The sequence below is a fragment of the Triticum dicoccoides genome, chromosome 4A (genome assembly GCF_002162155.2).
Source record: "Triticum dicoccoides isolate Atlit2015 ecotype Zavitan chromosome 4A, WEW_v2.0, whole genome shotgun sequence".
Lineage (NCBI taxonomy): Eukaryota > Viridiplantae > Streptophyta > Magnoliopsida > Poales > Poaceae > Triticum > Triticum dicoccoides.
The window spans coordinates 728,579,438-728,590,529 of NC_041386.1; the positions used below are offsets into that span (position 1 = coordinate 728,579,438).

At 43.6% G+C, this 11,092-nt stretch overlaps 1 protein-coding gene across 3 annotated transcripts; it reads left to right on the forward strand.

The window, feature by feature from the left end:
* Window positions 1-5,135: 5,135 nt before the first annotated feature.
* LOC119288199 (membrane protein of ER body-like protein) lies at window positions 5,136-10,010 on the forward strand. 3 transcript variants are annotated; one of them, XM_037567828.1, is made up of 9 exons: window positions 5,136-5,685; window positions 6,832-7,419; window positions 7,545-7,721; window positions 7,811-7,870; window positions 7,953-8,207; window positions 8,487-8,609; window positions 8,695-9,009; window positions 9,156-9,217; window positions 9,335-10,010. In XM_037567828.1, exons 1-9 carry the CDS (start codon window positions 5,397-5,399, stop codon window positions 9,809-9,811), a joined length of 2,346 nt encoding a protein of 781 aa, XP_037423725.1. In that variant the 5' UTR covers window positions 5,136-5,396; the 3' UTR covers window positions 9,812-10,010. The 3 variants fall into 3 exon arrangements, with proteins under 3 accessions (XP_037423725.1, XP_037423728.1, XP_037423726.1); XM_037567831.1 differs by having other exon boundaries at window positions 5,138-5,685; window positions 8,502-8,609; XM_037567829.1 differs by having other exon boundaries at window positions 5,138-5,685; window positions 7,548-7,721.
* The last annotated feature ends 1,082 nt before the right edge of the window (window positions 10,011-11,092 follow it).

Genomic DNA, 11,092 nt, shown 5'->3' on the forward strand with positions numbered 1-11,092 from the left:
ACACATGGCAACTTTAGTTTAATCACTAAGGCAACTACAGTGTAAACATCATGGCAACTTTTGGGCAAAAAAAATCGTCTAAACAAATCAACATGGGGTCTAGTTCTGAAGATCTCGTCGAGATGAATTTAATGGCGAAAACAGATTTTTTATTCAAATTTTAATTAAGAGATAAAACATTTTTAAACCGAAAATAAAAAAGATCCCTGCTGATGTCATCTGTTTATACATGGCAAAATGAGTGGTAATGGAGGCGTGTGAGCAATATGCAAGATGCCACACAGTGGGCGTTAGTTTTTTTGTCGAATTATCAAACACAATCAGTAACCAAATCGTTGACAGATCTGTCAGAGAGATAGGGGATCTGATAAACAACATTGGCAATCAAATGATCTACCTAACATGCAATTGTGTCTGACAGCTCAAAGCAACAAGACAAACACCTGTAGTATTTTTCTCTAAAAAGTACACCTATAGTATCCAGGACGTGCAACCACATAGTATTCCTAAATTTAACCAATTAATTAATTAACTCCACGATATGGCAACTATCGTTTTCTAGTTAGGCTGGTTGTAATGGGGAGTATCATATACTAGTATCATGCATATGATACTAGTGTATGATACTACTTTCCTAATGCATAGTATCATATATTAGTATTATGTAGTACTCTATTTATTGTCATGCATGACACAAAGTAGCATAGCATTTAATATGATACGGTATCATGATATGATACTACACCCTCTCTTTCTTCATTTAATGCTATGACACCTCATCAAAATAGCCTAGTTGGCATGCATGATACTAGTTATGATACTACCATTACGACCAGCCTTAGCTAATCGGCAAAGGGGAAAAAGGAAGCTTTTGCTTAATGATAAAGTCGATAATTAAATATATATTGTTGGTGACTGACCATGTCTGGTCGCCTCATTTAGAGCACGTTGGGTTTCAAGGGCTTGTTCATTACGGCGTTGTTGCTCTTATCGAATGGTGTCGCCATCTTGGTTGATGAGTCATGACAGTGTTACTTTCTCCTACTCTTTCAGCCTTCCAGCTCCTCAGCTCCTTTGTTTACAAGAAAACTAGGGTGGGGTTATCATTGGTGATTAAGCTTCTTACACTATGACAACTCACAGCTTAGCTGCAACCACATACTTGTAATCTTCTCAAGAAGAATACCTAGAAATGTCCAAGTTCCATTTTATCTAGTATTATAAAGAATAGTTTCTCTACTTATGGATAGATCGATTTTGTATTAAGCAGGCTCGAAGAAAGAAGACCAAGACAAAGACAGTTTTATTTATTTAGTGCTCATAAGAAGGTCAATCGTGTGATGCATGCTGGAGCATGCATGGGCTTGTTCACATGCTAATCTCAACTCATCAAGCATATCTTCAATTGAGTTCAGACTTCGTAGATGATATAGTTGAGACTCAGTTCAACCCGGATCCGGTGAAGGCTGCGCTTAAGCGTCGCTCTCTTTTTGAAGGCATTGTTATTGAAGAACATCATCATCCATGTGGTGTCATGAGATAGTTGGTGCGAATATGGTCATTGCAGCAGTTTGTCAATGGCATATCTGGTCATTTTTTTATTTCTTATTCTCGCCTACACATAGCTTTTGTATTATACGACTTTGCTAGTTGTTGAGGTGTTTGTGTGTGTTGGTGTAGATTGTGTGCATGCTAACTATACAGAGGCCAGGTGTCTAATCCTCATGTTGTGTATCCTCTTGATGCTGCATTTTGTTGAAAAAAATGTCACCCCAATTTCTAGAAGAAGAAGACCTCCAAAAAAAGTCATGTTATCTCATTGACAGCGAGTATTATAGTGCGCCCGCGCTTTCCGAGGTTTAATTTCGACCATAAATTTAACCAACGAGACCAATTGCGGCAGAGCAAAAATTATATAATTGAAAACATCTCAATAAATCACGAGTGGACATGGTGCCACGCGAGGATGTAATCCTGCCGGTCAGTTCCCACATGATTCATGCAGTTTTAATACACAAAACGCGTATACTAATATCTCTTCATCATATCCGGGTAGTATAGTTTTCCTATTCGCTCTGAGCGCATTGAATTTTTGTCAAGCTGAATGGGTACCTGCAACATGCTCCCTGCTGCTTTGTGTGGATCAGGATGCATTGAATTACTCTCCATTTATGTGTTACTAGCTTCAGGCGAGAGGTGAAAATATCAGATGCTACCACACATTACATGCTACCATTTTTCAAAAATCGTATTTAAATGTTTCACAAAATTCTGAAAATTTTTGTGAGCGTTCAAAAGGCATGTGTCTACAATATGTAAAAAGTTCGAATCAAAATTTGAAACACCCTTCAAGAAACAAAAAAGACAAATTCAGTATGAATAGTGCCACAAAAAAACAAAAGCCAGAATGACACTATTTATGTTCGTATTTGTCCTTTTTGTTTCCCCATGTGTATTTCGAATTTTTTGACTTTAACTTTTTACAGGTTGCCAACATATGTCTTATGAACACCTTAATTATTTTCAGAATTTTTTGAAACATTTAAGTGTATTATTTGAAAAGTTGTATGTTGGGAGCACCTAATGTGGGGGAGCATGGGTATCCTCCCAATCCAAAGGAGGAGATGGGCAGGAGCGGCAGTTGTGAAAATAATCCAAATTACTACGTCAGTGACCAGACATATGCTGACCTTTTGGTAGCAATGATGATACCTGGCCCACATCCGTTTTGCCATTGATCCCACCATAATGATGTTGATAATGGCTCATTATCATAACCCACCCTAGCAGATGTACTCACGTTCATGTTTATTTGGTATTATTTGCATTCTTATCAAGTACCTTTGATAGTAATGAAGGCCATAACCGAGCTGCTCCTAAATGTAATACTAGTTTCTTGCAATCCAGTTTTTAAAGCTCTACATATATAGATGTTTGTGTTAACATTTTTTATTTCAAGTAATGTTATATCTCCTCAGTAAAACTAGTAACTAAATTGTCTTAGGCCCCTTACATCAGGTATATGACGTTTGAAAAATGAAAACATCATATATATGCCGACCCTACCGTCTCCACTAGGGGAGGCACTATTACAATCCCAACAAGTATTACGGATAACTTAAAAAAACACATACTATGAACAACGGTTGACCAAAGAAGAAGAAAATGAGTCGTTAACCCACGCGGTAAGTATCAATATTCAAGGTGTGCCGGAAAACCACTCAACCATTAAAAACACATAGCGCCTCACATTTATCTCTCAAGTACGTATCCAGCTTCATTTAAGATGCCCAACCACCAGCCCGTATATTTGTATTTGCTGAATTAACCTAGCATGGGGTTGGCGTATTCATTTAATCGCTATATAAAGTGCTAATCACATAGCATGCATGTACTGCCCAGATTACATTCTCGCGTGGCACCATGTCCCAAAATCCGCGTCCAAACATCTTTGATATAATTCTTTCTCCCGTCACAATCTGTCTCATTGGTTAAATTTATGATCAGAGTTGAAGCACAGAAACCGATGACATGTTATATTTTGTAACGGCGGAAATAGATTTTTTTTCTTAAGAGTGAGAAACAAACGGATGTAGGTGGTGGTTGCTGGTTCGACCTGCTGCATTCAGTGCTTCAGTTGATGCAAAAAAGTTTTCTAGGCTTATTCTGTGCTGTACTGTACTCCGTTCTGAATTGAAGAAAAGAAACGAATAAGATGTGACGGAGTGGGCCATGCTGTAGGTAGGGTGCCCATCATGCATGCACTTGTTTCGAGGCAATCTCTATCTCACATGCAACATGTGGTTACAGAGGTTTTTACCCAACATGGATGGCAGCATAACCTTCGGATCGGTCCATCTCACCTTTGAACATAGGTATAGGTCGGTCTGTAGGACTCTACTATTGCCGATTTGTCGGTTTTTGTTTTCTTCTGGTTGCCAGACTTCTGGTATTCGGCTGCGTACATCCTAGTTACAGGCCGGGTGTTGTTCGTAATGCTTTGTATTCACTTGATGCTTTATTTTGAGTTAATGAAATCTTGAGTTAATAAAATCGTCCCTTATTGAGAAAAAAAATCATAATGATGACAATTAGTGCAGAATCATCAGACACAATCAGCGACCAAATCATTGAAAAGCCTGTCAAAGGGATACGGGATCTCATAAACAACATTAGCAATCGATTGATCTAACATGCAACTGTGTCTCACAGCTCAAGGCAACAAGACAAACACCTGTAGTATCTAGACGTGCAACCACATAGTGTGCCTGAGTTAACCGATTAATTAACTCCACCACATGGCAACTATCATTTTCTAACTAGCTAATTGTCAAAGGGGAAGAAAGATGCAGCTTTTACTTAATGATAAAGTCGATAATAGTGATCATCCTTGGAGAGATAAATATATACTGTTGGTGACTGACCATGTCTGATGAGTCATGACAGTGTCACTTTCTCCTGCTTTTTCAGCCTTCCAGCTCCTCAGCTCCTTTCGTTACAAGAAAACTAGGGTTATCATTGGTGATTAAGCTTCTTACACTATGACAACTCACAGCTTAGCTGTAACCACATACTTGTAATCTTCTCTAGAAGAATACATAGAAATGTCCAGTTTCCATTTATTTATAATGTAAAAAGGAATAGTTTACTTTACTCCTAATTGACGGACCGATTTTGTATTAAGTGGACTCGAAGAAAAGAAGGCCGAGACAAAGACAGTTTAATTTATTTAGTGCTCATAAGAAGGTCAATCGTGTGATGTAAGCTGAAGCATGCCTGTGTTGAGACTAACTCATCAACCATATCTTTGTGTAACACGTGCTTCAGCAATGTCACCTGAATTTCAAAAGAAAATAAAAGAGAGTGAGAAACAAAATGATGTGGTTGGTGGTTGCTGCATTCAGTAATTTCAGTTGATGTAAGAAAAGTTTGCTAGGCTTATCCTCTTCTGTACTCTACTCCATATGAACTGAAGAAAAGAAATGCATGCTGCCCAAAAGAGCAGGGCAGGGCAGCACATGTGATGGACATGGACGGACAGGTGGGCCATGGTGTAGTTAGGGTGCACTTGCTTCCAGGCAATCTCTATCTCACTCGCTCACATGATAAACGATCTTCTCCTGCTCTCTCTCTCTCTCTCATATCCTCCAAAAGTCAAGCCCAATCTCTTGCATTTGACAACACCCATTGGTTTCATCAACATCAGTAGATTAATCCCTTCTCTTCTCTTCTCTTCTTCCCCACACCACACCACACCATACCACACACGGCTGCGGCTGCTAGCATAAAAAACCGGGGGCGAGGCAGTACCTAGACTAGACTAGAGAGAAGATCTCTAGAGCAGAGCAGAGCAGAGCAGAGTACTACTTTGTGTTGTGAGGAGGAGAAGGGAGAGAATGATGGAGGTGGCGGCGGCGTGGGACCAGTTCAAGGAGGAGGTGGAGATCATGGAGGAGGACAACGGTGGTGCCGCCGCTGCTGCTGCCGGGGAGCTGCTGACCAGGGAGATCAAGAAGAGGCTGCTGGTCCAAGCCCATGAGAATGGGAATGGCCATGGCCATGCCAATGGAGGAGGAGCAGAGGAGCCCGAGGCTGCTCCCGAGGTGGAGGAGGAGGAGGAGGAGGAGGAGGGTCCTGAAGAGGAGCAGCAGCGTCACAAGAGTATCTTCTTGGATGCAGCCAAAGGTAACACCTCTGTTTCTTTCCACTGTTTTGGATGATGAACTTGCTCCTGCTTAATTAAATAGTTTTCCTCTTCCTTATGGAGAGAAGAAGAAGATAAGATGATGAACTTGCTCCTGCTTAGTTAGCTGTTAATGTGCCCCCTTCCTTGATTGATTTTAGAGGCTGCATTAAGAGGCTGCATTATTTCCCTGCAGGAGACAACTCCTGTTGCAGTGATTTCAGGCTCCACCTGCCTCTCATTCCTTAATTTGTCCATTTCTGGAAAAGCAATAATTCTCCAAAAAGTAACCCATATGTGCTCTGCAAAACTAACTTTGTCATCTTGCAAGAGCTCTAGCCAGTGTCTGGATGGTGAAAATGTGAGAAAATTTCATTACTGCTGCTGTCTCTGCTCCCTAATCAGTTTTATTTACCTGGGAGGGATCAACAGGATGCACTGATTGTTGCATCCAGTGTCCTGGAGATCTTATTCAGAAACCAGACGAAAAAGGACACGCGAAACATCGCTCTCATCTCATCTAGGCCTCACTCTGAATCATTGGAAACCTTCTGCTGACCACTCAATTCACTGATATGTAGCCTTCCATGGCAGATGTCGACGGCGACTCGGAGGCTCCCCGGATCCGCAAAGTCTTTCTTAAAATTTATCATTGAGATTAGACACTAACTCTCTCTTAAGATTAGCTTTCTATTGCTTCACCGAAGCGTGGTCGTTTGATAATAATATGGTAAAGCTAGTTTTCTATTGCTTTACTGAAAGGTTAGCTTTCTATTGCTTCACTGAAGGGCTATGGAAGTGCCGGCACTGCGATTGGACGTACCGCCTGAGTAGTCCGTGCGGAAATGGTACCGTAGATCATCGAGGCTATCGCCACCGAATCGAACGGAATATCGAATTGTTAGTTGAGAAGAAAGGATCGTTTTATGGTTCACCGAAAAAGGTTAGTGCTGAGACCAAGCAATATGGCGATGAGGAAATTTAGGACAGCACTGATTAATTTGCTTCAGTTTATCTAGCATACCTGCATATCTGGCTTGGTTTCTTGGTGTCATATTTTTTCAAACTTGTTGTTGCGCAAAATAAAATATAAAGTTGCTTCACAATGTTTGAATTAGTACTTAGATATCTCTCCTTTTGTTTTTCAGTTCCTGATATTATTAGTGAGGTAAGTGCCAGATATTTGGTCACGGGAACGATGCGATCTGGTGACGAAAAGGAAGACGCAGGTGAAACTCCGAGTACAAAAGACAAGCAGCTTGAAGCACATGAAAATGGCAGTGTTCAAGAAATCAACCATGGCCCAAGCAACCGCGAGTTAGAAAATGGATCACACTCAAATGGTTCACATCAGGTCCCCAACGGCGCTGAACCTAAGACAGAGTACCTGTTCGAAATCAACAAGACTGAAATTCACCCAACTGAAGTTGACAAGGACGAACCGGTCACCGAGGCTCAACCGAAGGTCGAAGAGTACGACCTCGAGAAGATTTTGGACCAGCAAGAAACTCATGACCTGTTCTGTCCCAACTGCAAGTCGTGCATAACTCGGAGGGTGATCCTCAAGAAGAGGAAAAGGACAGTAAGGCCAGCAACCCCCGATGGACCGTCGAAGAGACCGTACACTGAAGAAGTGCTAGTGCCACTGCCTTCTGCTACTCTATCTCGAAGTGATGAGCAAGAGTCACCCGACGTGTTCAGATGTTTGTCATGCTTCTCCTTCTTCATTCCAGCAGGTATCAATAACATTTAGTTAGAGGCGTTCTTGGTATTCCACTTCAGTTTTGGTTGTATTGCTTGAACATTTCATTTCGATCAAATGGGGGGCATTCTTGGCTTAACTACATAATGTTCTTGTCAGCAGGATGCAGTTTCAACATATTCCGTATATTTGGGAGGAGGGATGTGGACGGACAACCTGATGTTCTGCCTCCTCCTGCATCAGAGGACACGCCTCCTCGCTCTGAAAACTGCACAAGCTGGCTTCTGTCATGTTTCCAGCCAGGAGATAGCCCAAACCAACCTGCTCCTGCTGCAGGTATGTATCTTAAAAAATATATGCATCGTTATTGATTATCTTGCAATAGGTATTCTACTTCATCAGCTGAACAATTCAACATATTGCAGATCCACTGACGGTACCGCAGTCGACAGTCGAATCTTCTTCGGAGAACCAAGCTGCTGAAAGTGTGTAACTTATGTTCTCTCAGACCATTTTATATGCAACTGATGCTCTGTTTCATCAGCTGAGCAGTTTACCACATCGCAGATCCAGCGACGATGCCACTGCAGTCTGAGACGCGGAACTCCAATGATACAACCACAACAACTGAATCTAGCACATCCTATATTCATCATAGTCATGGCACAGTTGTAAAACCAGAGCACTCAATAACCGGATCATCGTCGGAAGATCAGACGACGACAACCACCACAACTAGGACGACGAAAGCAACAGCTACGTCATCCTCTACAACCACATCAAAAGCAGCTAACACATCATCTCGCACACAGTCTGCTACAGGTACGTCGCGTGCAACATTGTTTTGTTTTATGGATTCATAGATGTCTACTTTACCGGCAATAAGCCGCAATACATACATTTGCATATAAACATAAAATATATGCTAAAGAAGAGTTTCTATAGTTTCATGGGTTATATAGCAACATGTACTTCTTTTCTCATGAAAGAACAAACCACGCAATACTTAATGATGCCAAACTTTTCCATATTAATTCTGCCATCACAGTTTATTTAGGACTAGTTTGTCAGTGTAGTGGACTAAAGTAACAAAAAAAATAGAATCGTCGCGTGCAGGGATCTTCCACACAGACACACTGGAAGTGATAACCGGTGAAATGCCTCCCCCGAAGCCTGCCGGTGGTGCTATCATGGATGGAAATCACCACCTACTAGGCCATGAAGGTAGGCCTAATAAAAAGTGGTCAGTTCGCATCAGCTGCTGTTTTTTCAGAGATGCAACCTGATAGTGGTAATTTTATTTGCTCAGATGTTCACAGAGCTGCAACGACTACCTTCGAGAATGGCTTTACAACCCATTCAGTTCACACATCAGGAGCGAAGGTCGATGGCCCGAATGTGACGAATATCGCGAGGGGCGACATATCAACTACGCCGATTCCTGAAGCAACAGGTCCACATCATGTAGCGGTATCAGTCCCTGAAGAAGTGAATCTGGTTGCTCCTAGACCACAACAGAGGGATGACTGGGATATACTGAAAGCTATAGTGTATGGAGGCTTAGTGGAGTCAGTCACCAGCCTCTCTGTTGTTTCGGCGGCAGCATCAAGCGGCGCCAAAACATGTCAGTTACTAACTTACTATCCACATATTTACCTGATGAATCTTTGCAAAAACAAAAAATATATATTTGCATGATGAATGCACTATTTTAACACTGATATTTATATTGTCCCATCTAATGAAATTATGTTTTTCACTTGCCTGCAGTGGACATATTCATCTTGGGCATGGCCAACCTTATCGGAGGGCTCCCTCTCGTTTACCACAATGTAACAAACTTCTCTCCCGACTGAATTTTCACATTGTTTTTAGTTTTTACTGATCATTACAGAAAACTCACCCCACAAACACCGAAAACTAACATATCATTTCTCCGTCGATGACAGATCGCCGATCTGAGAGATGTCCGAGACGTGAGCGACGACAACGAGCGGGTCGGACACTACTGGCTGCAGCTCGGGAGGCGGTCGAAAGCCCGGCTCCACATGGTCCTGGCCCTGCTCTCATACATGGTGTTCGGGCTACTTCAACCGGTTGTCTACGGGCTGTCGTTCCGCGAGAGCAACAACAGGGAGAACAAGATGATGGCCGTCGCCGGCGCTTCCCTCGCGTGCATCGCTCTGCTGGCGCTCGGAAAGGCGCATGTCCAGACAGCACCCAGGGCATACTTCAAGACCCTCGTGTACTACCTGACGATCGCCGTGAGCTCGTCGGGGCTGTCGTACGTCGCCGGCGTGCTCATCACGAGGCTCCTGGAGCACTTTGGTGTCATCGAGCAAGGCGGGTCGGCTGCTCCTGCTCCTCCAGGGCTGTCGTTCGCTCATTCAGTGGGTGCACAAACATCTGCCTGGGCCTCATTCTAAAGTCTGAACTCTGAAGTTCATGGGAACACTGGTGCAAAAAAAGAAGACATGTAGGAGGTGCACACTAGGAGATGTAGCACTAGCTAGATTACCTTGTGCCACATCTTGGGCTTCAGTTATTAGTACTAAAACATGAAGGCACACATTAAGACGGTAGAAACATACAATATAATTAGAACAGATGTCTGGTTGAGCTTCATATTTATTTTCAATAAATTAATATTCCATAATGGAAATGGACCAGACGCACAAAAAAAGGAAGAAAAACACAGAAAAAACTGGCATTCGAGCACTTTTATATCATTGCATTGTGTAAGCATACCAAGAAAAGGTTGGGAAGTTATTCAAATAGGCAAAAAAAAAATTGGAAAAGGAGGATGACCCCCCGCCTCTGCATCTGGGAGAGCATGCAGCCATTTTATTGATTATTCTCGAAGACCTTACAAAGTAGAACAACAATATGCTTGAATCCACCATCTTGGCAACATCTGTCACTACTCATATCCAAATGATGAAGGGGTGCAAGCTGGGCCACATACCCAGACCTCTCCCCTAAGCCTAACATCTAAAGCCGGAGGCCCCGACCGAGCCATCTGTCGGGTCCGGGGCTCAAACCGGTCCGAAGCACTCACATGTGTCGTCGCCGCCACCTTCCACTGGTCCATCTTCAAATCAGATTAAGGTAACAACATTGGCAGATCCTCCGCCATCGACACCACCATGACGCCAAACGACGACCTCCACCTACGCAAGCCTTGGTAGGTCCTCCGCCATTGACGCCACCACGACGCCAGCCGACGACCTCCACCTACACGAGTCCATCTCCAAGCAACGGACGTAAATCCATGCTAGGATAGGGCCGCACCACCGCCGTCGCCCAACACCCACAAGCGCCACCCAACCCCAAGGTTCCCAAAGCGGTGCCTTCAAGAAGGGAACGGCACCGTGAGCGCCGCCGCCGCACAACAAAGTTAGGGCTTTCGCCCTAGAGACCTAGGGGAAGGTGAAGTGAGGAGATCAGTCCATACCGACGCCTCCAAGGAGGGGAACGGCGTCCTCAGGCGTCGCCGTCGGCGCGGCCGGTCATGGCCGGCCAGGGATTTCGCCCGATCTAGATCCCCGCCACCAGCAGCACCTCCCGTACAAAACCGACGACCAAGAGGAAGCGCGACACGACTAAGCTGGCCCGCACGCCTGACAGGGGAGGAGGGAAGGCACCAGATCGCGCGCACCGACCGCCGCAGAAGCCGCCGCCGGCCGCCAACGACCATCGGATCCCGC